We start from the raw sequence: 27400 nt of genomic DNA on the forward strand, positions 1-27400 counted from the left end.
GAGGAGACGAAACTAATCATACATAATAATACGGCAATGTAAGTGTTTGATTATTTTCACTTAAAACGGAGCCAAGTGTTTGTGTGCTTATGTGTTGGCCTGCATGTTTATGTGGAAAAGTGAAAATGCTATTTGGGCCAAAATTGTATTGAAATTCTTAGCAACAACCAACGGCAAAAAAATAAAAGACAAGAAAAACCAAACAAAACAGAAAAACCAAACTAGGTTCAGGCAAAGAAGTGGAAAAAAGTGAGCGGTGCTGTTATGTGGCGGCCAAGTGAAAAAACCATAATTAAATAAATATTAATCTTAATCGGAATTCTGTTTCGCGGAATAATAAAAAATTCATTTATAAATTTGGCTTATTTTGCCTCGCTCGCACTTTCTGCCTGACCTCTCTTATCATATGTTTCTTCTTTATTCTTGTTATTGTTGCCATGCTGAAATTTTTTTTCATCCCCGCGTAAAAATAGTTTGAAATATATAAAAAAAAAACACCGGAAGGCAAACAAAAAGTTCACCAAACAAATCAATTGAACGAAAAAGGAGCAAATAAATCCACGTCTACGCTTTGATTGCTATTGTTTTTTATTGGGTAAGTTTTTCGTTTAAATCAAGTTACCATATTAAAAATTGCAAAGGCAGAAGTCAGGGGAAAAAACATAATAAACCACAGACGGCGGCAATCTACAGAAAAAACAAGTTGGTTGCCAAGAACCAGTTAAGCGTTGCAGACCAACAGCCCCGCCCCCCACCCTTTGCCACCAAAAAAAAACGTTGACGGGTTTTTACCTGCCCTCTGGCTCTCTCGCTCTCGCTCGCACACACAGCCTCCGATCGTTCTGTTTCTCCCTCCCTCTCTCTATCTTTGTCTCAGCAACATTTAATAAAAGCTAAACAGATTCTTCTTTTCTGCGGCTGCGGATTTGTTTGCACGAGTATTGCAGTTGGGTGCGTTGCTCCACGGTGCACAGTGGGGTGTGAATTTAATTGGTAACATTTGTAGATTTATCCCTAGTTTCCTTAACAAAGTCGTTGTTTGCTTTAGTTTTCGTATAAGTATGGCTGAATGGCTGAGCTACATAAATACAGATGAAAAACTTGAAAAAATATAAATTTCAGAAAAGAAATTTAAAAAAATTTAAAAAATTAAAAAATTATCAGTCGAAACAAATAGCAGCTGCCATAAAAGTCCGTTACCTCAGGTATATTTTACTTTCGAAGCGGGAAAACAAAGTGAAGTCCTATTACCTGTGACATGATTAAAATTCCAACGGTGCATACTTTTTATTGCTCTATTTTCAAAAATAGTAAAGGGCAAAGAGGGTAACTCAAGCATGGATATTTTGAGACCTTTTCTCGTTGTATTATCTTGCCAACCACTGTGCGATGTCTTTGAGTATTTTTCCATCTATCCCCCCCTAAATCCCCCTTTCATCTTTTACTCAATTGAGTTCAACGGTAGTTGACGTTACTCGTTTGCTAATTGCAGTTGAGTTAGAGGGAGAGAGAAAGAAAGAGAGCAAACAACAACTTTTAACTGTTACTTGATGCGTTGTTTGCTTGTTTGTCTCTGTTTCATGCAACCTATTAGTCGCTCTCCATCTCACGCCCCCACTCTCTCCCTCTTTTACTCGCTCTCGTTTGCTCCACGTACCGTTAAGACAGAGCTTGAGGCAATTGACTCCGATTCGCAATCCGCAAATTCGCGATGCAAAAGACAAATCAGAGGCAGAAAAAAAAGCAAAAGAAACGGAAGCAGCCGACTTATCTCAGTTTTTTACAGTTTAACGCCGCTGATTATGGTTGGCTTAGTGCTTATTTAATGTTTATAGCCAAAATATACCCACTGTTTGCGACGTGTCTCATAAACATTTGACACTAACCGTCAGTGTAATAGAACTACCCTTTTGAACAGATATTAACATTTATTTGATTTGCACAAACAGGACAGTTAGATTGCAACAAAAGACAAAATATAAGACTTTTTTTGTTCTTAAATCTGTAAATATAATTATCACCTAAAAATACTCATTTTTAAATTGTACTCATTTTAAATATCGTGAAATATCTAAGTTTTTAAATATTTTTTTTTTTGAAGTTTACTTATATATGCTGCGTTGAACTGCATATCCAGACTATTTCACAAACAGTATATATTATGGCTTTATCAACTAACTAATGGTTGTTTAAGCTGGTTACTATAAACTATCAAAGACATCAATTCATTTACTATTACCCAGATTATATTTTTGCTTAATCTTGATTTCAATATGTGTCTGATTATTCCGTTTACATGCAAATTGTACATATGTACATATACGAGTCTGGGAAATTTATTCTGTTTACTTTGATGTGGGTAGCTTATCACCCGATTCCCAGTTTCCCGGGTAATTCCACATGATTTTTCGGGAAAACTAAAAAAAAGTAATTTGAAAATTAGGCTGTCAAAACACGTAAAATCTTTTACGGTTTTTCCATACGCGTTTAATTTGATAAGCGAATACCCCCTTGTAGCTGAGCGTACAAGTACGTGGCTTTTAGCTACTTGATCTTATCACTACGTAAGCTCTCAGAATGCGAGCTGTATATGTGCAGCTAATCATTGTCTTCAGAATTCTATATACCACGCGTTCAAGTGGCGCTGTCACACATTTTGTTTATTTGTAGCAATCGCTGGCACTCCAGCGAAAATGATTTCCATTTATTCCTGGCCTAACTTAATTGATCTTATATTGCGTTCTCATGGTTGTACTGCTATTTGGGGGTTCGTTTTTTGTTTATGGTATGATAAAATATGCGATAATGGATAGGCGAATCGCATGGATAGGGCTCATAAAACTCCCTGCTGTCATTATGATTTGTGCTCTAAGTTTTGCTATCGCTCAATTTATAAGGGCTTTTCTTTATCTATTTTCTGTGACAAGTAAAGCTCGTTTATTTTTTCGGTTCTCTAGAAATGTTAAGGTATGTATATAATTGTACAAATAAGTTGCAATACTTTGTTATGTAAACATATAATACATTTGTGTTGGTTTTTTGCGCAACACCATATGCTGACAAGTTCTAAAAATACTAAAAGGGAAATCACATGTGTTTACAGAAGAAGATCAAAGTAAGATGCCACACACACATCTACGTCTATGCATTTCTGCTGACCACAAACAATGAATCTCTAGCAACTTTAATTTGATTCAATTTGGATTTTTTTTTTGTTTTTCAGCTTTGCTTGCCTTATCGCTTCCTGTGTGCAGTTTGTTGAGTTATTTTCTGGGTTTCTGATTTATGATCACTTGAGTACTTTTTTTGGTGCATTCTTGTGTTTTAATTTAAATTTATGGATTATAGCAACGTCAAGATAGTATAAATACTTTACTTTAAAATACAATCGTGATTGCTACGTTCTAATTTTGTGTGTTTTTGTTGTGCTGAACTTTCTGGTTCATAGAAAACGAAATACTTTTGCTTGTTTTCTTGTTACACTACCTTCCGTACCTCCCTTTTAACCCACCATTTGAGCCATTAACTTTAATCACTTGCGATTGAGCAGGTGTAAAGCGAAGGGCAAGTGGCAACAAGCAAAAGATGCCTATTGTTTTATTACTTACTTAGTTCGTATCGAAAGCCAATCGATCTCTGGCACCGTTGCAAATTAAGAAGGAATGCGAATAATTGAATACATTAGTATGTTAATTTAGGTTCGAGCGCTTTGCTTAGGTCAAAGCTTCAATCAGTCGTAAATTAAGTGTAGGTGCACCAGCTGTCGACTAGTTGGCGATGAGTGCGGGCTGCTTCGTGAGTCGTGAAGAGGTCTACTTAGCTAACATTTTTATAAGCAAAAATAAGCGTTAAAATGTTTAATATCAATTCTTTTTTTTGTAAGTCCGTATCTGATTGACTCAATATTGACAGCAATTTATTTTCACAATATAAATTTAAAACATTTATGAGAACTCTATTTTAGGTATTCGCTAGGGTGTGTGCTAATAAATTATTCCAAATAAAAAAAAAAATACTCAATACCAGTCATTAACTCCTCGACACGAGCCTAGCTCCATCACAAAATGGAGCTCTGCCAGTCAACTGTGGTGACGATGTAATTGAATAGATAGCAGCAGCAAGTGGAGGCGCCCCCGTCAACAGTTTCTAATTAGTTGCGAAACTCGGTTGCCCCTTCTCCGCCCATTGTGTTTTCTTTTTTGCCAGCCTGAAATTTGTCTTGTTGGCGCAAATATTCTCAGAGTGTCGGAAGTTTTCCCATGTCAAATGCCAAAGCATCGTAAATTTCGAACTCCATTGTTCGAGCTCACAGACATTCCTTAATTAAGCAGTCCACAGAATTTGCATAGAAGCGATTTTATGGCCAATATTGTATTTAGAGATTTGTATGCTATTTGTCGTGGTCGTTGACTTAATTTATAGATCTAGCGCAAGTTATCTCACAGAAGCTTACAATATAATTATTGGCCTAAAGTTTAAAGGGAAATTCCGAGTTTGAGGTGGGCAATTACATTAATTTGCTGCTATTTTTATTCGTATCGGCGAAAATAATTATTCATCGCTCAAAATGCAATATCAATTATACGCCCCGCTGTACGGACATTAATCTCTCGACTGGCAAAATAGCACAACAGCTGACACCGAAGTGCTTTTGAACCCGATAAATGACTTTTCAGCTCGAGTTATCACAGGAAGTAGCGAAAAATATGAAATTTGTACGAAAACGTACTATAATTTAAATAAATTTATTATTTGGAATCTTTTTGCAAAATTGTTTATCACTTAAGGCTCTCAAATAGATCAATCGTTCCTAAAACAAATACATTTTTGAAATTCTGCACATTCTATTTGTAAACAATTGGTACGAATTTACCTTTTGACCAAATGGCCGAATGCGAAACAAAGTTCAAGATTTGATTGATTTGGTAAACAAATCCATATTGCGCGTTAAAATTATATTTAAATTGCAACACAATTAAAAACAGGGTTGTAGTTAAAGTATTTTAATCATTAAACTTTTGATTACCAAAAATTAATTGTTTTGATTGGATTTTGTAATCTAAGATAGTCATCATTAAATATTTGAAAGGTTTTAAACATAAGCATTGTTTTCAAAAAAGATATGCGCTTCAAATTATAATAATTGCTAAACATATTGTTTGTGTTTATTTGCCTGCTTTATGTGTATATATAATTAATTTATAATTGGCCTGACCATAAATGCGTTTTCAATGCAAGGTCTAGCATTGGTGATTGAACTAAAGTGAGCAGCTCATAGCGATAAAATGCTGTCCAAGCCATTTGAAATATTAAAGCTAAGTGGTTTCTTATGTGAGTTTTTCACCTCGTCAATTGCGTTTTCAATCGCTTTTCTCCGAGTTCAATAACAATGACAAATGAGCATCTGATGAACGGGAACATTTAAGCCATCTGGCGTCTGTGTTTTGCTGCTATTGAAAATGCAATGAACTTTACAGCGCAATCGCCATTTATTTTTATCTTTGGTCCGCTCCCGTTTCTCTTTGGCTTTTCAACTTATTTCGATACTTATTCTGGTAATCGCACCCGGTTTTGGGCTTGGCCTGACGGAATTGTTTATCTCCTCGGTTTATTTCGCATGTGCGTGGCTAAAAATAATTTTTTTTAATTTTGTTTGCCGCTGCTGTTGTGTCGACAAAGTATCGAAGTATCGACAACCGCAAAAGCTAAAAGCCACTTTGAAGTTGGCCATGGAAGGGGCTACTACTAATTAGCCGGGGCAGAAGCGAACTTATCAGTCTGGCCGCCTTCTTGAGGTCGTTTAACCCATCGGGCAAGTAAATAAATCAAGTTTTGGCACTCGAAAGTTTTAGTCTTGGTAGAGCTCGTAAAACGGAAAGAAAGGAAAATTAAAAGTCGCAGACAGACTTGGTAAAAGTTTCGTTCTTTTCTCTATTGCAGTTTTCTTTTTTATTTCATTCTTGTCTGAGATGTCTGTTTATGGTTTTCAACCCTGGCAAAGTCAAGAATTCAATGAAAGCTTTATGACCAACAAATTTATTACTAAAAGAAATACGACAAACGCGAGCGAATTTAATCTAAAAATGTTTGCAAAAAAATCACTGATTTATGATTTGCCTAAAATGAATTTACTAATTTAAATCATATAAAAGAAAGGAAATGAGAAAGAAAATGTATAGCTAAACTCGGTCGTGTGCCAAATTCATTTTTAGCTTTCTTATGCCCACTGAAGATTCTTCGAGTATTCGTTAATATAACGCACATATAAAGAAACCGCAATCGGATGTACATATATGTATGCACATGTATATATTCGACAGTTGTATTACGCCATTGGCGTAAGTTTGCTCTTTGGAATGGCTTCCCAAATTAGTTCATCACTTATTGAAAAATTAGACTCAATACGAATTGAATGTTATTAATTTGTATTTCATTGAGAAAAAAGGCAAAATGTGCAAATTGGTTTAAATTAAAAGAATGGAATCCAGGGGAAAGAAACTTGTATTATAAAAATGTAAAGCCTTATAAGGTAAACTTTAAATTTATTCAAATGTGGCTTTCCATGCGAAGCATGAAAAATTGAAAACAAATAATTGATTGTTATGAATTTATTTTGCTCGACCATGAGAGCAGAAAAATATGCACATAACAATAAAATGTTTAAATGGAGAAAATGTGAAATATGATGTGTGGTCTTGTCTATAAAGTAAAGAAATTAGATGTAAACATTTTCCAAATCAAATTGGTGGATATATCCCAGCATATGCATTTAAATTTCTTATTGTATATTAGTTTCTGGAGTCTTCCTGCGATTTATATTGCATATGAATAATAGGAAACCTGTCTTTATGTGGCATCTGTTTAAAGAGTTGAACGTTCTGAGTAAACACAATAGTTTTAAATAGAACATCTACATTTTTTCCATAACATGCATTCTAAGTTGAGGAATTATTTTATTTTAATAGCTTTTTCAGGTTGGAAGTCATTTAAAATACAGGAAGTAACACGCAAAGTTCACAATCATTCGCAAATTTGAAAGACGGTTTCATTTATAGTTGGCCTTGCTTCTGACACTTTTGACAGCTCAAAAATCATAGTTTAAGCCCAATGTGAAAATGTTTTTTTTTTTTTACGACACCTTGAACTTTTTTCTGTCATTGTGGCAATCGATTGAGTTGAAAAATCTTGAAAAGCGGCTGTGCCAACAACTAAAACAAAGGGCAACCCACATGCAGGTTTTGGAGTAGCAAACGCCCCCATTACCTGCACCCGAGTTACGCTTGACCTTGTGGGTCTTTGTGTTCGCTACTGCTCTTTTCGTGATGATTTTGGGTCGACTCTTAGGCTTATCGGAAGCCCCAAGTCTCGAATCAAGGGCAAACTTAAAGTGTGCGTTTTTATTGTTATGATTATTATTATTTTTTTTTCGTTTTTTATATTTTTGGTGGTTGAGTGCCTCGGACGGGTTCGATAAACTTTTGGGCAGCAATTAACCAGCAGACTCTTCATATTTTTATTGCTCCGAAAGTAATTTGTAATTGGATTGCTCGCTCTCCATCTTCCAATATTTTTCTATTTAATCCTACCATAAATTATTAAATTGTTCAATCCGTAGAGTTTTTTAACTTGATATGCCTTTCGTAAAATATTTATGTTAATATCATTCTAAATAAGCAATAATCAAAAAAAAAAATTGCTCTGGTGATAATAACTTATACTTGAGTTGTGATTATTTTATGAAGGAAACGCAGTTCAATAGCTTAGTCACAGAATAAGCTTAGAAGATGATGTCATAAAAGAAAGGATTTTTTTGGGAATTATGACTTTTATTAAATTTTATTTTAAGGTTAACCTTGTGCTTTAAAATTCGGTCATATTTAAATAAATCTGTAAATACCCAGCAAAAACCCATAGGAATCAAACCAGAATGTGACACTGCCATGTATGTTAAATTTAAAGAAGCTTTTGAAGTAGCACCAATTCCTAATAGTTTTATTCATTTAATAATTTCGTTGGGAGGTACATGTTCAATATGAGGGTCGTTCTTTAATATATATATTTTTACTTCTTTTATTTAATTGCATTCTCCATTTGTTTCGCTTTCAGATGGTCATGACCTTTGCTTCTACGGTGTCAGTGATGGCACCCACAACTTTTGTGTCCAGGTGCTAGGATCAGTTTTTGGATAGCTTGGTAGATCGCAAGTGTAGCCATCTCAATCTGCATACAAACGTTACGGACACTGAGAAAAACTGCTGACAATCCACACATATCCGAGGTAGATCGTGGCCAGGCCGAAGAAGGTAATCTGATGGTTGTGGCTTGCGAAGATGCCTTCAGCGAACACGGAAGACTTGCGGCGAAAGTTTCTAGTAGTGCAGCAGCAGCGCTCCGCACCGCCCAATCTGGCTGGCGACACCCTGCCATCGGCGATCCCCAATGCCGGAGCCAGCTCTGCCACCACCAGCCTGATGATGACGACGTCCACGGGTCTGGGTGGAGTGGGTGCACTGGGAGCCGGAGAGCCCGAGCGAACCTATGTCTTTCCAGGCGGCAATCCGGTAGTAGGTAGCGCACCTGGTGGAGGACAGGGCATTCCCGGAGTGGCGATGGCGGCTCCCTCGCGCGGACATGCCCGCTCAATTAGCCATGGCGGAGGCGCGATCGTTGGCGCCAATGGACGACCCATTAAGTCGGCCATGAAAGGCCATCAGCGGGCATTTTCGCAGGGTCAAATCACAGACTCACCGCCCGGAAGTGCGGCGCCAGCGGGTAGAGGTCACAGTCGGGTGGGATCCAAAACGGATTTCATTCTGCCGCCGGGTCACAAGGAGGAACCGGCGAGGGAACCCTCGGCGCCCACTTCAGCGGTCGGGGGTGTGGCCATTCGCGACAAGCGTCGCGATCCGAATCGATATACACACTGCGGCGAACAGAAGCACCGCCCTGGTGGAAACGCCTCAGTCTGTGCAATTACAACACCAGCGATAAGTTCGAGGAGCGGAGCTACCGGATGGTGGTGCCCAATCACACAGTGCCACCGAAGACGCCCAAGCGGGATCACCCCAACGGACAGTTTGTGGGCAACAAGATACGGACGACAAAGTACACGCTGCTCTCGTTCATCCCGAAGAACCTGTTGGAGCAGTTCCATCGAGTGGCCAATTTGTACTTCATCTTCATCGTCCTGCTCAACTGGGTGCCCGAAATTAGCGCCTTTGGCAAGGAGGTGGCCATGATTCCAGTGCTTTTCGTCCTGGGAGTGACGGCAGTAAAGGATCTCTTCGAGGATCGGAGACGAAGGGCGTCCGATAAGAGGATAAACAATACCACCTGTCGGGTGTATGATGGGTAAGTAAAATGTAGTTTAACAAAAATTAAATACAATTAAATAATAAATTTAGCTTTTAAAATTAGACCGAATTAAGTCCTACAATTAAAAATTTGATTAATAGGAATGCAAAACCAAAATGTAAACAAATATCGATTCTGATTCATTGTGTTCATATGATTTTTCATAGATATAAACAAAGGCTCTACCACAATTTGATAAAAAGATAATGGAATATTAAAATCCCCAAGTTGATTAAAAATTGTTTTATGTACAATATTACCCAGAATGTATATAAAGTAGGAAAAGATAAAGAAACTCTTGTTATACTGGTACATAAACGGCCTTAATAAACAAATAATGCACTTTCCGCAGAAGACTTAATTCACACAACAAGTTTAAACCAACGTTAAATTTAAATAATTGAATTATGCGTCCAATTCGTACACCAAACCAGTTTAAACCCACAAATAATTGTGTCAATAATGGGGCAAGTGTCACACACAAACACACACACGACACTTGCCTATTATTATGCTCACAATCTCTTCGGCAATTTGTCAATTTCCCGTTAGGAAAACTTTCCAGAAGTTTTTGTCAAAAGTAAACCAAAGCAAAAACTCGTCTCCCCTGTTGCCAGATTTTGAACCCTCGGGCAAGACAGATTTTAACAAGCCACTTGGCTTTGGTTTTATGCCTGACTTCGGTGGCTCCTTTCCCACCCCATCGACCACTGGTTGCTGATGGAAATGGGTTGCCCCGTCTGCGATTTGTTTGTTGGTATACATATTTTAAAACGTGATCTAGAAATCGATAAACTGCCAGGAGAGCAGAAGCAACCACGACAACAATAACGCCGGGTAAACTTTCCCTCACTGTTTGAACTAAACTTTTCCCCGGTCCCCCTTTCTTTTTATTTAGCTTTGGCTGCCTTTTTCTGTTGTTTCTTGGGGTTTGGGCTTTTGTCCCACATTTGCGCGTGGTTGACGCATACTTTTTACCTGCCCTCACCTTTCGTTGGCCAGACTTTCCAACCGAGTGACAATTAACTTGCATTGCACGTGTACTCACAGAGAAGAAACATCAAATGTGTAGTTTGGTTTTACTAGAATGATAACAAAAAAGCATGCATTTTCTAGTGATAAATTCCAAATTCATATCTTAAAAAAACAAGCACAAAAAATAAATTGTATAAAATAGCTGTATTTGCTTATGGTAATGTTTATAATAGTTTTATGATATAATTTAAAATTTGGGGTAAAACAATGATAAATGTGGTACATCCAGGTATAGTACATTGTTGACTATGCAGTCCATTTTTAAAATGAATAATAACAAATTTATTTTTACAATTATTTGAGTAGGGCTTCATCCTCGATTGTTTTCTTTGACATTTCTTTCCGGGTTTCATCTTTATCTCAGCTTGCTATTCAATTTTTGAGTTGGCTTCCCTTTGTTCAAGTTGCTAGCCAAAACAAACCCAAAATAAACAAACTGTGTTTTTTTTTTTTCATTTTATGTAAAAATCTTTTTTCTTTCGTGTATGCTGACCAATGAACTTACACATTGTTGTTGCTAATTATATTTGCATTTCCCTATTCTCTCTTTGACGCTTTTTGCACAATTGTCATAAACCAAAGCGATTTTGTTGTTTGTCGCTGTTGTTCGCAAAACGTGTCTTGCACAGTGGTAAAAATCGGGTAGACAAATAGTTGTTGAATGTTGGGGAATGCACAAAAATGTATTTTAATAAAGGCTATATAGTGAAAATGATTAGAATCACTTTCATGGTAAGGCTGATCAGAATCAGGCTCACAATAAAAAATGTATTTCCTAAAATGTTTTCTATAATTTTTTCTCACTATAAGTGATGTATAAATTCGTTAACTGCTTTCCCAAATAATTTCAAAATATTGCAAGTCCGAAAACAAAACATAAACTACTTAAAGCTTAAAGTTTCCAATCACTCGAGCCCACCATCCGTCCTTTCCCCAGTTGCCGTTCACAAAAGCCGCACGTTACATGCAAACGACACGCATACGGGGCAAACTAAATATGGCAGTTGGAGCCAACCAACTGGACAACCAACTGACTCACAGCCACTCGGGGCTGAAGACCTCGGCACAGTAGTGAGGCAGTGGGGACTGAATAAAACAGGCCTACCAAGATCGCTTACCAGTGGGGGCAGCCTTTCCAGTTTAACGGCCCTGACCATCTCACGCTTGTCCGATTTTTGTCCACGAATCGAATTCAAGACCATGTGCAGTGCTCTCCGAATGAATCATAATTGCGAACTCGAATGGGAGTGTGAACTACTCGAGGTTTCTCTGCTACATCTTTCGCTATCATTGTGATTACGAATGAATAAAATATTGGATCAAGGTGAACTCAAAATACTTCACTTTGGGAAATGTATTTTTTGTTTGTTTGCAACAATTTCTCTTTAAATGGTGTGTTAATTGCAACCCAATCGAATCGTTTTTTGTATGCTAACCGGGTGATTAAACCCAAATTGAAGTGTGAAAAGTCTGCGAATTTAATTAAATCGAAAATCAATTCACACAAATAAATCCAAACTGAATCAGTCACAAAGACGCAATCAGGAAACGAAGGAAATAATTAAATGTATTGTTTAAAAAAAGAATTATTTTCTGTTTGCTAAAGAAAATATATACATATATGGGAGACACAGCAAGTCTTGGTCCGGTGAATCATGCATTACTATAAATGTATAAATCCTATGTATGTAAAAATATATCTTAAATGAGTCAAACAAAAATTAATCCGATCACTCTAGTCCCGGCTTTCAAGGGGCTTCACTTCATTGGGTTGACTTGATATGCTCAGCAAACAATCATCGCTGAAAGCAGTGCAATAAATTCGCAATCCAATGGCGTTCTGTCTGTTCTCTGCAATCGAAAGATTCAGCAAAAAATTTCTGAACGTTAATCAAAGTGAAGACGAGGTCACCTCATCACATTTTCTGCTATATGGTTGCTTTTCCGCTTACAGAACACAACAAAGTAAAGAGTTTCGCTGCGCTGTTACCTTATGTAAGGCATTATGCAACACATTATGCTGGCGCATCTGGCGATCCGAACGATACAAGATTTTTTCTGGAATTAAGCGGAAACAGTAAACAAGAATTCCCAATCGCTGCACTTAAACGTCAATATATGGAAAACATTTTTTCTCTGCATGGTTTATTTTCGCTCTTTGCAAAAACTGAAACCCAAGATTTGCGAAATTGCAATTGCATTTTGAGCAGTGGTATTTCAATGGAATTAGCAATAAAATCCAAAATTATTATTGAGAATCGGGCACTATATAGTAAGCGTTTTTATGATAATTGTAAAATTAACTGAATGCAATGTATTATATTATGCTAATTGATGCTATTGATATTCAAAGTCGTAGGAGATCTAGTTATATTAAATTTTTATACTTAGTGACTAAAAGATTTAAAGGTTAAGTGTTAGGTTTGAGCTCTTAGATTTTGGAATGAACGAACAAGTTTTAAACCAAGTATAAAAAAGATTTCTTTGACTTCTTGAACTTGAACTTGACTTTCCTTAACTAAGTAAGTCCTTAACTTAGTGACATAAATAATCGATACCCTCATTTAGAATTCCAGACCGATTCCGCACTATTGGTTAAGTTATTAAAAGTTGACTGCCTGCAATGTGGGAATAACCTTATTTAAGTGTCAATTCGAACTGGGCGTGAATCAGCTGCTAATTCTCCCAGGTGTCAAGTGTGCACTTTCACTGAAACTGCATTAATATATTCAAAGTGACGACGGGTCAACACCACAGTCGGTGGTATACGATTCTGGTTCAGGTTTTGAGGTCTCTGCATTAAATATAAAACACGGCCATCAAGGTTATGGGAAGAAATTGTGTGGGGCACGTTGCGGGTTCGAAAAAGAGAGAACGCTAACCTTGAAAAGCAATAGCGATATGACCGCAGAACTGTATAACCGAATGTATCTGGCGGATGTGGTTCTAAAGCCATTTAGATAGTGGCGAGATCATCGGAATGAAAATATGACAGACCCCTGATAGTTCGTATGCTCTACTGGGTCGTATCATCTGTTCTTGTGCCATTGCTATGATCTCCTCAGCGCTTAAATTGTTTTGTTTGGCCGCTGGTTTATTGTTTGCCCGTTTGGTAAAAGGCTTAAGCTTTTTTTTGCCTGCCACACGCAAACAAAATGTAAGCCCGAACTCATGACATTGAAAATGCTAAAATACAGCAACAGACAAACGGGTTTTTCATTCCCCATTCAAGCAAACCGGTTGGCAATCATCGCTTACTGCCTCAGACTCAGACTCGGTCTCAATCTCGAATCTCGAATCTTGAATCTCAGTCCCAGCCTGGGAGACTCATACTACACAGTTTCGTTTGTCTAGCAAGAACCACCGTCCCGGCATCTCGTCGGATTCCCAATCTCGGTGGCCGCCGATGGTGGAGGCTAAACCCGATGCCACTGCAAACCCGGCCATCTAATGGCCATGTTAACAAACCCCAGAGACCATTAACACCATGCTGCAATTGTCAGTGGTCTTTGTCGTTGCTGTTGGTCAAGTTTTCCGATTTGTTTTCTTCATATATCTGTTGCCTTTTCTGGTTTTCTTGCAGTGTCACTGATCCGGTGGCTTGTTTCCAACTGTGCTGGGTTCATATAAAGCCAAAGCTCAGGGCGGAGTTGAGCTCAGGGACAAGTTAAGGTGAAAATATGGTTAGCCAGGTAATGACTTTGGAGTTCAGACATATAGACAGGTGCAAAGAGATTTTGTTGCCAATTTTTTAAACAATATAAAATAAATGGCGATGCTGTCTGTATTTTTGTTTTACAATTCAGATATTAATATAATATAAAAGTATGAAATGGTAAATGTCAAACAAATACATTATTAGTTATTAGTTATAGTTATTTTGGTACTCAAATTTAATAAACAACTCAGAACAAGTCATATCTTTAATAAGTTTTTTTCTTTATACCACTTGTGCTTAACTGGAATTTTCGCCTTTCTTCTGCGTATGCTAACCTTCAATAGACCATTTCAAGCTCACTTTGTGCAGACATGTCGAAACACTTGAGATAATATTTGATCAGTTCTAGTGACATAAATACCTAGAGAGGAAATCAAATAAGCCTACGCTGAATTTAAGATATATCACGTAGAAGAACTAAAAAAGTGATGAAGAACTAGAAAAGTTATTTAGTTTTTGAAACACTAATATTTAAATAGCATTGCAAACAGTCTTTTGATTGGTGTGCAAATAGCAACACTGTATGTTTCCGGGAACGCCCTTGACAAACTCATATAAATGGAATGAGTTGTTCGTTAAGATCAAGCCGACAGAGAATGTGATTGTTTGAACCCAACTCGACTTTGTTTGCCTGGTGTTTTTTACACAATATGCAATCAGCAAGGGATAATGCCAATTACAGCTGTTTCCTCCACTTGATTTCAACCTTTTAACAATATCTTCCATGCTATAATTTCCGCATTTATTCTAGTGCTTCTTTGCCACACCATAAAGCAATTGCAAAGTGCAAAATGTTGTTGAGATACGAGGAATCTCAGAGATAAATTTGCCCGGCCAGATATCAAATAACTGTGTGAATAGTCCACTAGAAGTGGGGAAACATTAACATTTAGCAGCCAAGGGAACTCGACAAATGCCAATAGGTTGGATGAAATATGAGAATGAGACACTGGGCATTCATTTGCCGTCAGTTCAGTTGGCGGCTAGATTGCTGGACAAATAAACTGACTTTTGTTTGGCCTTTTCCAATAATTGACCTTACTTGCGCTGCACTGGCCGATAATTGTCATATGAGTTTTGCCCGCCTGCGTCAACATTCCATCGCCTGGGGAAAAAGAGCTTTATTAATAATTAATTTAGGCGGGCAATTGAGCGATGGCCACTCAAGGGGCAGACAGAGTACTCATGATGAGGTCCGTCGGTGGTTTGGTTAAGCCAAGCCAACTTCCCACAACCCCAAGTCCACTGTTGCGTGCAACGGGCTAATTACATGACCAAACTGTCTTTTCATTTCTTGGCAACGGTATGGGCCAAAGGTACGCTAAGTACACGCCCGTCTAGCGGCAGTTTTGGCTCCATTGGACCGCTTTACGTACCGCCCAATGACCAACGACCAACGACCACCACCCACCGCCTACCCACTTGTGCTTTAATAATGTTTACATGATTGATTCATGCGCGATGGCTCTTAGTCAATTTAATGAGGTACTGTTTTTTGTTTGATTGTCAGTGTGGGCAGTGGGTGGTGGGTGGTGGGCGGTGGGCGGTCGCCTGGTGGTTGTATCGCTCCTACCCCCCCTTGAACTTTAAAAATGTATTATAAAAATCACTTGCGTGCTCTGTTTACTTGGCTTTCATTTTTCGTTCTCAGTGGAGGAAATGGGTTCGTCGCGTCGTCTTTTTGGGTGCGCCTCAAATGCATTAGCTCAAACCAATAAAGCTCGGAAAAACCAAGCACAGCATGACGGACATTGCAAGGACGACCTTCAGCGTGGTCGGAATTTACGACCTGGGCAGTGGCAGTTGTGGCTAAAGTTTTCATTAATGAAAACAATTAAAACAAACTTTGTAGTGAGTAGTGTTGATGTCATTTAAAGGAAGAATAAGTTACTTAAAGAGTTATAAGTAAAAAATGTTCGAAAACAAATACAAAACTCTTACAACATTTTTTCTTGTTCGAATATCATAATTTCAAAAATATAATATATACTAAATTTTTTAAGGCTTTTTTTCTTTGCTTACCGAACTTTTCCCTATTGTACATAGAGTAGTTCAAATACAAGATATCGATCAGTCCAATATAATGAATGCAACAATGGGCCTATCAAATATGAGTAAATATGTGTTAATTTACCTAGTCCCAAGTTCACCTTCATCATCATCAGCTAGTAGGGTACATAGTCCGTTGTCGGGCCAACTTTATCTGCTGGGGGCACATTAGAATGGGATTGGGAAAGGGATTTCCGGGGGATATGGACTTATTAAATGCTGAATTATTTATGGCAGAACAGTCCGGGGGGATGTTCCCCCGGCCGGTGGAGTCCTTCAGGTTATGTTTACACAATCTGGCTTATGCTTCGTTGGCTTTCGCCTAATTTGCCTTTCTGTTCAGGTTGCTGGTCGGTGTTTTTGTTTCCCCGGCTTTAGCTGTCTAATCGGGCCAGTGTAAGTTGTCTAATCGTAGTCCCACGCATGTTTACTTTGGGTCTACGGAAAATGCCTTTTAAATAACAGCTTTATCGCTATATGAACTTACATATTAGCGGAAAGCAGTCTGCCCATTTCCCCTCCCCTCTTTCTCTTTCTGCTCAAGGCCTTTTATTGACTCCGCTTCGGCTGACCACGTTATGCGAAGTTAAGGAAAATTACGCTACTATTCCCAGGTCCATAACTACCTCAAACGAACATGCATGACCCACTTTTGCCACATAAATTTCCATGTATACGATGGCAAGGAGGAGCACAGTTGGGCCATTTGGTGGGGGGCACTAAATAAGCAAATGCATGGTTCAATACACTGAGCACAATTCTCTCAATGACCAAGATCTCCTCGCCTGCGTAATATCGCAACCCATGACGCAATTGGCCTACATAAAGTGAAGAACGTACATGTGTACTGATTCATTGTAGAAATATGATTGCATGAGATCGCTCTTGCACTATCTTATCTGTATTTTAGCATTGACTATTTATGTAAAGCAAATCTGTTAGTTATTACAAATATTCTTGGTAATTGTTGATTAAGGCTAACAGGCTATTTTCATAATAAATGGGTTATTAGAGGGGGAAATACCCCTAAAAACAAATGTCTCTTCCAATAAATTTAGCAAAGTAATAGTTTTTTTAATGCCTATTTGGAGTTTTGTGAGTGGTAGAGTACATAGTGTACATTACTTATTTAGAAACTATTAAAAATAATCATTTCTTTTAAGTCATAAATTCTATTCTTTTTGTTGTTGCGCTGTATGCTTCTTACGAAACTATATAGATTATAAGGTCCGAAAACATTAACTTTCCTCTTATATACTTTGTAGCGAGCTTGTTACATTCCACGATTACCGAGTATTAAAACTTTATTAATTAAATGAAACACAGAAAGGGTCGTGGATCAACAAACAAATATACGGGTACAATGGTGTTAAAATGACTCAGCTGAAATGAACATGCAATCTTCGTGGACATCATAGACTTCAATTTTGAAAAGACCCATGTAGTTGAAGTCGATTTAGAGTTAGATCGATACCATCACCATCACCAATTTAATTGACAGACTGGAGGAAGGGAGAAAACACGTGCTTATCAACTGTATAAAAGGGGCGTAAAATAAGTAAAAGGGGCGTGTTACCCACTCGACACACATTCTCGCCTTCCAAATCGAAATCGAAAACACCACTTGGATGTGGATTGCGAAGTTTCGTGAGTTTCACTTTTATTCCGAGTGGCATCTTTTTTTTTTGTCTGTTGGGCAAATAATTCAGCAATCAACGTGCTCATCGTCGAGTTAAGTTCGCATTAATTTTGCATTTCTCGAAAACGCCTAATAAATCGAGTCAGGCCCGGTAATTGCGCTTCGCCAAAACGCCATTAAAGATTCAGCAGCTCGAGACGCCCGCAGGGTAAATATGAATCCGCGACTAAAGTGAAAAGGGAGGGCCCCCAATTAGGTGACATGCGATAAAGCAAGACTGACACATAAAAAAGTTTTACCAAGTGAAACCGCCTTCCTTCTGGCTGCATGTCGTCCTCCCCAAAGGGATATAATATACCAACGCGGGTGCACTACTTGGTGGATTGGTGGATTGGTGGCTTGTTAATGGACTTGACACTTGGCCAACAGTTGGTCACGCGCCACAAGACGACGCCCATAATGATGATAATTACAAGACCAACAGCTGTCACCTTCTCGCAACAACTTGCACTTGTTGTTCTGCTCGATCCGGCTATTGAAGTTTTGTTGTTTTTTGTTTTGTATCCAAGGGAATATGATTAATGACGTGGGCTCTTCAGCGGTCAGCGGGTGAGTAACGCTTGACCTAAAAACATCGTCAGTGAAAGTGAACACATAAAAGTATGGCAAATTTGGAGTTGCAATGAAAGTGAGCGGGAAAGCACCACATAAACAAATAAATATGAGTATAAAAAGAACATAAAAAAAATTATAAATAACATATCAAGATCCGGTTGTAAAATTGGGTTGGTCCCGACCTAAATTTATTGTTTTCAAGTTGGGAATGAGGTGTTGCTAAAAGTAAAATATTTATGCGATAAAAGTGATGAATACTGTTTTGAAAAAACTGTTTGTAGCTGTCAATTACCACGTTAAATCCAAAAGAAGTTGTCGATTCAGAAGGGAAACGCTCCTTATCTCCCATTATTGATTATAACACGTAATTTAATTAACTCTAAATTGAAAATCCAAGAAATCAAAAGTAATTTCAGGGAATTCAAGGTTTGGTTGTTGGAAACAACTAATAAACTTAAGCAATAAAGGTTTATTTTACCATTGTCGTCATGTACTGGAATAAGCCACTCTATAGTGAGCAAATCAATATCTTATCAGAGAAAACGGTCAACAAAAAGGTGATTACATTCTAAGAACCATGTCGAAATGGTGTGTGGTGTGTGGTGTGCTCTTGAACGTGATATGGTAACGTTTAGCTTGCAGAACGCAGGCAGCTGTCAATTAGAGAATTGCATTTACCAGGCCACAAACAAAAGTTGTAGGGGGAAATATGGTAACAGAACACACAACGACCAAATATATATAAATATAATTATATGGTTAGAAAGGGTCGCAAATTGCGTTAGAGTGTGTGTGTGTGTGTATGTGTGCAATTTTGCTAATGACCCAATTAGAACGATGGCCAAGGCTTTCCACCGAACTGCGACCTGTTTTCCTTTATTTGATTTTGCTATAACTGTCGGACAGGCAGGCAGGCAGGCTGACAGGACATGTCACTAGCACAATCTGGATGCAAGCACTGCAAGGACACTGGCCACACAATGCCAGAAAGTTCAGGGCAAGAGACCAGGAGGTTTACTGTGGACGAGGGTCGTCGAGCACGCGACTGTTAAAAATTACATTCCCCACCAACCATAACAATTTCGCGTCGCAGCGAGTGAACTTGAATGAAATGGAATTGTCCATGTCCTTGCACTTCCTGCTCCCCCTTCGCACTGGCAAACTCTTTCATAAATATCTAAGCAGGGCAAAGATGACGCCATGCAACCCACGAAATTTTACAAAAACCATGAAAATAAAATGGGAATACTTTCACATGCTTACGCAGGGGAAACTTCAGCGCCCACTCACTTCCTCATCGTTATCGTCATCATCATCATCATCATCATCATCATCTTTTGGCCAAGGTCGAGGCCAAGTGGTGGTAAATTATTTTGCAATTTACTTGTTACTTTAATAACCGACCCACATGCGAGCCCTGACCGCCAACCCACAGCTCTACACTTGTCACATCCCCCTCCATTAACTCAGCACTTATCCCAATCCCAATCCCTGACCTTAGCCCGCCCTAAACAACCAAACCACTAACCAAATAACCCAGCCAAAGCAAACCCAGCCAAACCAAACCAAAACATTCCAACTTAACTCGCATGTAAATTGTCTTGCGTGGCGGACCATCAATGTGTTCATTTGACAATAATTGAGTTTCAGTTATGACGAGCATTTCATGAATACTGCATGGATTATATATCTGTATGGGCATGACGACTTGAGCGACATTTCGTGATCCAGGGGCTGACATTTTGGAAGCCACTAGAAGGTTTGGTTCCTTGGCATTTTCAGATATTATATTAAAAGAGATGCAGGGAAATGCAGAAACAGAGTTTCGATTAGATATAACCCATTTTTAGTTACAATCTTTATAAAATAAATACAACAATAAATAAATCCCAGATATCTATATAAAGGACAGTTGGCTTGAAAAACAAACGGATTTTCTTTTATTATCAAAGTAAACTCGCTGAATCTTTAGATTTACTTTTATGACTTTGTCTTTCAACTGGAATACCGTTAAAAATATTTATAGAGCGATTAGATCGTGGAATCAGATTCCCAATAACATCAAAAATATTAGCAATGTCACGCAAGAACAACTCTCACATCTTAAAGTAATTCACAAAGTAAGTACTTAAATTAAAAAGCAACTAAGGACTACGAAATAAACTGTCAACAGTTTGACTAAACAGTCAAATATGAGAAATAATGAAAATTGTTTAGGTTTAAATAATAAGTGATATAATATATTACCCACAGTGACCAGCGCAATAACTTATAAGTTTAAGGATAACTTTATAAGTTTAAGGGAATAAATTGTTCTATTTAGAAAGGATTCTTAGATTGTTAAGCTAAGGTATTATACATATATAATATTAGATTTCCTACCGCCAGCTGTCATTTCTCCCGAATGACTTGGATAAATTGCAAATTATTTAATTCAAAAATTATTACAGTTAAATTACAACAATTTGTGCGTTTTTTTTTTTTGGTTACAGAGAGACGGAGCGGTACAAGAAGGTGAAATGGCAGGAATTGCGTGTTGGGGACATTGTCCACCTGTCCAACAACGAGACGGTGCCGGCGGACATTCTGCTATTGCGGACAAGCGACACCCAAGGGGTCTGCTACATAGACACCTGCGATTTGGACGGGGAAACGAATCTGAAGCGTCGCGAAGTGAGTTCCCAACAATTAGCCAACCCAAACCAATCCAAGCTACGTGATACTACAAATATTTGGCATTTCTTTGCAGGTTGTACGTGGCTTTGAGGAGATGCAGAGCATTTTTGTGCCCAGCAAGTTTGTGAGTCGCGTGGAAGCGGATGCGCCGACAACGAAGCTATATAGATTCCATGGGGCCTTAATACATCCAACTGGGGAGCGTGTGCCCATATCGACCGAGTGCCTTTTGCTTAGAGAGAGCAGACTGAAGGTGGGTAAACTGTGTGATGTTCTTTGTGAAGTTTACACATCTGAACCTTATCATTCTCTTTGTTTTTCTTGCAGAATACGGACTATATCGAGGGTATCGTGGTCTATGCGGGACATGAAACGAAGTCAATGCTGAACAACAGCGGTCCAAGGTACAAGCGCTCCCAGGTGGAACAGCAAATGAATATTGATGTGATATGGTAAGTGTCTTGATTGATTTATTTTCAACTGATAAAAGTAAACAAAGGAGAGAAATTTGTTTCACAGAGTTAATTAATAGTGTTCTTAAGGGATATATATACAAATATATAATTAATATTTGCTTCGTTTACTTTTAGGTGTGTGATAATATTGTTGATACTGTGCGTGGTTGGCGCCATCGGCTGCAGAATGTGGCTGAGCTCGTTTACCAACTTCCCAGTGCCCTATCTGCCGGTGGATAAGCTTAATCCCAATCTCGATAGCTTGTGGATATTCTGGACGTATATCGTTATACTGCAGGTGATGATACCACTGTCGCTGTACGTGACCATCGAGCTGTGCAAGATCCTCCAGGTCTTTCACATCCACAACAATGTTGATCTGTACGATCAGGAGACCAATAAGCAGACGGAATGTCGGGCGATGAACATCACCGAGGAGTTGGGACAGATTCAGCATATATTTACGGATAAAACTGGTACTCTCACCGAGAACAAGATGATCTTTCGTCGCTGCGTTGTCAACGGCTCGGACTACAATCATCCGCCTTCGGAGCTGGAGAAGATGTACTCTAAGCCCGGAGCACCCGCTCCGCCGCTGATTCCGAACGACAACTTAAGCAATGACATGACACAACTCACACAAGCAGCGTATCTCACACCGCATGCGCAACGCATCCAGGAGTTCCTAGTGGTGCTGGCCATCTGCAATACGGTCATCGTGGGCGCCGCTCCGCATCGGGATCTTATGAATGCCAGTGGGATTATCGAGGTGCAGCAAATGGGCAGCAGTCCGGCGAATCTGAAGCACGGCAAGCAGCGACAAAAGCTGCTGCTGGCCACCAGCACTGCGACCACAACGACAAATGCTGCGATACAACAGCAGCAGCAGCAGCAGCAGCAGCCCGTGTCCATTCCAGCAGATCGTTACATCCGGTTGGCAGAGTCACGATCAGTGACCCCCTCTCCGCCGCCCAATCTGCTGTTTGCGCTGCCAGCCCAGAGCCACCAGCCCACTCTGTCGCCCATCAGCAGTTCGGCGGAATCTTCGCCGAATTCCGAGTCTGAATCACCATCGCCGCCGATGAAGAACAAGGCTCTGTCCAACAGTATTTCGCCCACGGGCAGGGCCAAGGCAGTGATCAACTCCAAGATAACCAGTATAGCAACCTTTCTGAACACCAAAACTCAGGGAAAGCGTTTAAAGTTGCCGTGAGTCATAGTCATCTTGAAATTTAAAATATATCTTACTAAATACTAACTTCTTCAATTGCCAGTTCATCGAAAACGGAGACCATTTACAGAACCGCCGATGGACGACCTCTTTACGAAGCCGAGAGTCCCGACGAGTTGGCCCTGGTGAATGCTGCCTACAGCTATGATTGTTGCCTGTTAAATCGTAGTGTCAATCAAATCTTGGTCAGCATGCCCATGGCGGGAGCCACGAAGGAGTATGAGATACTCAAAGTATTGCCCTTCGACTCCAGTCGCAAGTGCATGTCCATTGTGGTGCGGCAGATTGGCAGCCAGGAGATTGTGCTGTACACCAAGGGTGCGGATACTTCCATCATGCCTGTCCTAGTGCCCTGCTCGCACAACAGTCCCGAGGGTAAGTGGAAATATATATATTTGCCTAACACCAAAATTAACTTATTTGTTATTGATCCTGTCAGGGATCCTGCGAGAACAGACGCAGCAAGAGCTGGATCGCTATGCCCGCGAGGGTCTGCGCATCTTGGTGATGGCCAAGAGGACCCTCAACTCGGCCGACTATACGGATTGGTGGGCACGCCATCAGGAGATCGAGATGTCGCTAGAGAACCGCGAGCGAAGACTACGCGACTCTTTCGCCAAGCTGGAAAGCAATCTCACCCTGCTGGGGGCAACAGGAATCGAGGATCGCCTGCAGGAGGGAGTGCCAGAGACGATAGCATCGCTACTCTCTGCGGGCATCTCAGTTTGGGTTTTGACTGGCGATAAACCCGAAACGGCCATAAATATTGCCTACTCTGCAAAACTCTTTACTCAGCAAATGGAGCTCATCAGGCAAGTAAAACGGTCTTATTAACTTGAAACTTGGAACACAAATACATTATTTAAAATATGTTTTAAATTTTAACTAGTTTTTGAGTTGCTCTCTAACCAGATTTTCGCTTTTTTGATTTAGGTTGACTGCGCGATCCCGCGATGCAGCTGAAACAGCTATAAATTTCTATCTGACTGACATGGAGAACGATAAGACAACATCAACTTTGTGCTATGGCCAGACGTTGAGAAGGAAACAGCGTGCATTGGTAGTGGATGGCAAGACGCTAACCTTTATTCTAGATCCAAAGTGAGTTTAAAAATAGGCTTAGTGTTACGTCAACATTTTATAACTAACCTTACCTTCTATCAGATCCAAATTGATTTTGCCTTTTCTGCGATTGGCCAAGAGATGCGCTTCTGTGCTCTGTTGCCGCTCTACGCCCCTGCAGAAGGCTTACCTAGTCAAAGTGGTCAAGGAGGAGCTCAATCTGCGCACCCTGGCCATCGGGGATGGCGCCAACGATGTGTCCATGATCCAGATGGCCGACGTGGGCGTCGGAATCTCTGGTCAAGAGGGCATGCAGGCTGTGATGGCCGCCGATTTCACACTGCCCCGCTTTCGTTACCTGGAGCGGTTGCTCCTGGCGCATGGCTATTGGTGCTACGATCGATTGTCCCGCATGATTTTGTATTTTTTCTATAAGAATGCTGTAAGTCTTCAAGTTTTCAAGGATCTACATTTTATGTTTAACTTAAAATGGAGTTAATTTTTTATAGCGCTTAGTCAAACGCTACTTAAACTTACTAAAAAATTATAGTAAAGAGATACAAACCATATAAACAACCTCCCATTCTTCCAGGCCTTTGTCTTTCTGATATTCTGGTACCAGTTGTATTGCGGATTCTCCGGCTCCGTGATGATGGATCAGATGTACTTGATGCTGTATAATTTGATATTCACCTCGCTGCCGCCCTTGGCCATTGGAGTGTACGACAAGCGTGTGCCCGAAGATCTCCTCCTGAAAAACCCATATCTCTATAAAAATGTGAGTTCCCAAACAAGTTCTAATAATTGAATTCAGTCCAGAGTCATTATAGTTATGGTATTGAAACTTGTTCACTGCCTCATTGCATTCATTAAACCGGCTATATATTAACTATTTTAAATTTTAATTGATTAACTTTTGGCATCTCTCTACTTTCCACAGGGTCGACTAAGCGAAGCTTATAGACCGCACGACTTCTGGCTGATATTACTGGATGCCCTCTATCAAAGTCTGGTCATATTTTTCGTGGCGCTGTGCGCCTATGCGGAGAGCGATGTGGGGATCTGGGAGTTTGGCACAACGATAACGGCTTCCTGTCTGTTCGCCAATCTTGTGCACTGTGCCATAGAAATACGTTCCTGGGTGAGTTATTTAGATATTACTTCATCATTACTACAGTAAACTCCATCAGAAGGAGGATTTGTAAAGAATATTTTATATTTTAATGGCACATTTCAAAAGTAAAAACTGAATGCTGCATGTACAATACTAACTTTGTTTATATATTTATTTAATTTATATTTTCTGTTTTCCCGTTTTCAGACTGTACTGCATGTCTTGTCCATAGTGGTTAGCTTAGGTTCCTTCTACCTCTTCTCGATTGTGTACAATTCAGTGTGCGTGAATTGCTTCGGAGTGCTCTCCACGTACTGGGTGATCTTCGTATGCTTCAGCTCTGCTGTCCACTGGTTGGTGATACTTCTCTCCACAGTGGTGGCTGTTCTGCCACGGTAAGTTTGGGGATTGGGGAATTGTTTTTTTGAAGCTGATTAAACTTTTGTTATTGTTACAGCCTGCTCCTGACCACAGTGCGAATCTCGCTGTGTCCCGACGACAGCACCAAAGTTATTCTGCAGAGCAAGCGTGAGCGCAGCAGAGGTGAGGGTTTGTTAGTTACTTGGTCGCGCTCCACGTCAGCCTCATCAATTTATAGGTAAAAAGGCACAAAATTCTTGACTTGACAGCAAGCTGCAACTGTTTTCTTTGCACGATTTGAGTAAACACCGTTCTGTGCATGTGACTTTTCCAATATATGAGTTTTATTATGATTTTGTGTCTTTTTATTTGTACATTGCTTTGCCTATCCACACCTAAACTCCGCTGCCTTACCTAATTAAATGCATATCATTTTACAGAATCACCGATTATGGGTCTAAGAATCAGATTATAACAACGATTACCTGATCGAGCGCCAATATGCAATTCCTCGGCTATCTCAGCAGCAACTAGGATAAGGAAACACAACTAGCAACACCGCAAACATGTACGCATGTGCTTTCACTCTAATTAATGTGGCCTTCGACACCGATTATTATAATATTGCGTTAGCTTAGTTCATCCACTTTGTTTCGTGGTTCCGAGAGTAATTAGCCTAAATGTACTTAGTGACCAATTGAAATAATTTGTTTAGCGAATGATTTGTTAAAAACGCGCCTAGGGATCCGATTTAACTATCTGAGTTTAAGTTAAAATGTTTGCCCTAACGCTTAGATGGAAAGCAATTGAGGTTGCACAATTGCACTTATGTCAGTTAGTTTACATATTTATTTGTATATAAGTAGAGAGTTAGTGCACTAGAACCGAACCCAATCTAACCGACTATTGTTAAACAGAACCGAAAATACAATGCTAATTCATGTGGGTACAATACCTTGTACGAATATTAAAACTAGCGACTAATATATGTATCACCCTATCAGAAATACTTGACAATTCAAACACAACAGAACTCCAATGAGAGTTCTATGAAAAGGCTGTGATTCTACACTCATGAAGGATATACCTAAGCATAAGATATACACATAGCTATAGACCTAGACTTGTACGTTAGTTGCATTGATTCAAGTATTGACAGAATTGTTTCTCACCCTCTGTTTCTTAGTTTATTGTGTAAACAAGTGAATTTTTTACTTTTTTATTGAGACCATGCAATGACAAGTGGTAATAATCGATTGTTGTAATCCATTAGTTGTACTAAACCATTTACTCTACTTGTAGTCCTCTTCAAAAAGAATACATTAAGAAAAACTCTAAATGCAATTCGAAATTAATTTGGTACGTTAAAATGATAGATACCAGAGAGCAAAAATCGTTAGCTGAATATTTACATTGTTGAAAAGCAAGAAATCATTAAATGAAATAAATGTATATTTACCTAAAAAGTTCATTGTGTGTTTGGAAATCCGATTTGGATCTGGGAAAATGAAAGCGAGATACATGCAAAATCTTGAAAAATAATTAGTTTGTCTATATTGACTTGAAGAAGAATAAAAATACATTCACGAGTGGGAGAATTTTTTCTTTTTGCGTTTTAAACACCTGTTAAAAAATGTAATACCCTCTCAAATTTTTCAATTATCCTCAAGGATCACACTAAGCCGGAGCAGACATTTGTTACACAAAGGTTATTGTGATGCACATTAGCATAATAATCTTAAAATAATCTCCAGATAGCTGTAAACGAACATGATCGGCTATATTGTACACTACACTGTTTAATGAAATTATTTTTTTTCTAGAAAAAAACCAATGATTATATTTGTCTGTGCGCTGTGTGTACAAAGGAAAGGTCCTTTACAAAATGGAGCAGACTGACAGTCTATGCGTTTCGTTTGAGTCTCCCACTTCCGCGTTATCAAAATCAGAGTTATAAAAAGGGTTTTCAAATATGTTACAGTGGAATCCACCTATCATTCGGCATAGTTCGTGTACACGCTAAATACCCAGCACACTCACCCTGGTTTAAGTCTAAAATTACTTCCATTGGCTGAGATAGTGATGTAAGTTG

The 27400-nt window shown here is 39.1% G+C and overlaps 1 protein-coding gene across 1 annotated transcript; it reads left to right on the forward strand.

The window, feature by feature from the left end:
• Nucleotides 1–53: 53 nt before the first annotated feature.
• Nucleotides 54–26774, forward strand: LOC108141880 (phospholipid-transporting ATPase VB). The gene is given in 16 exon segments (XM_017265486.2): nucleotides 54–595; nucleotides 8107–8877; nucleotides 8880–9351; nucleotides 20903–21083; nucleotides 21160–21339; nucleotides 21414–21538; nucleotides 21677–22750; nucleotides 22816–23147; nucleotides 23212–23584; nucleotides 23706–23873; nucleotides 23937–24276; nucleotides 24427–24612; nucleotides 24775–24975; nucleotides 25156–25343; nucleotides 25406–25546; nucleotides 25749–26774. Coding segments are annotated over 15 exon segments (4557 nt in total). The 5' UTR covers nucleotides 54–595; nucleotides 8107–8330; the 3' UTR covers nucleotides 25798–26774.
• Nucleotides 26775–27400: the final 626 nt, after the last annotated feature.

The sequence above is a fragment of the Drosophila elegans genome, unplaced genomic scaffold (assembly GCF_018152505.1).
Source record: "Drosophila elegans isolate 14027-0461.03 unplaced genomic scaffold, ASM1815250v1 contig_814, whole genome shotgun sequence".
In the NCBI taxonomy this organism is placed as follows: domain Eukaryota; kingdom Metazoa; phylum Arthropoda; class Insecta; order Diptera; family Drosophilidae; genus Drosophila; species Drosophila elegans.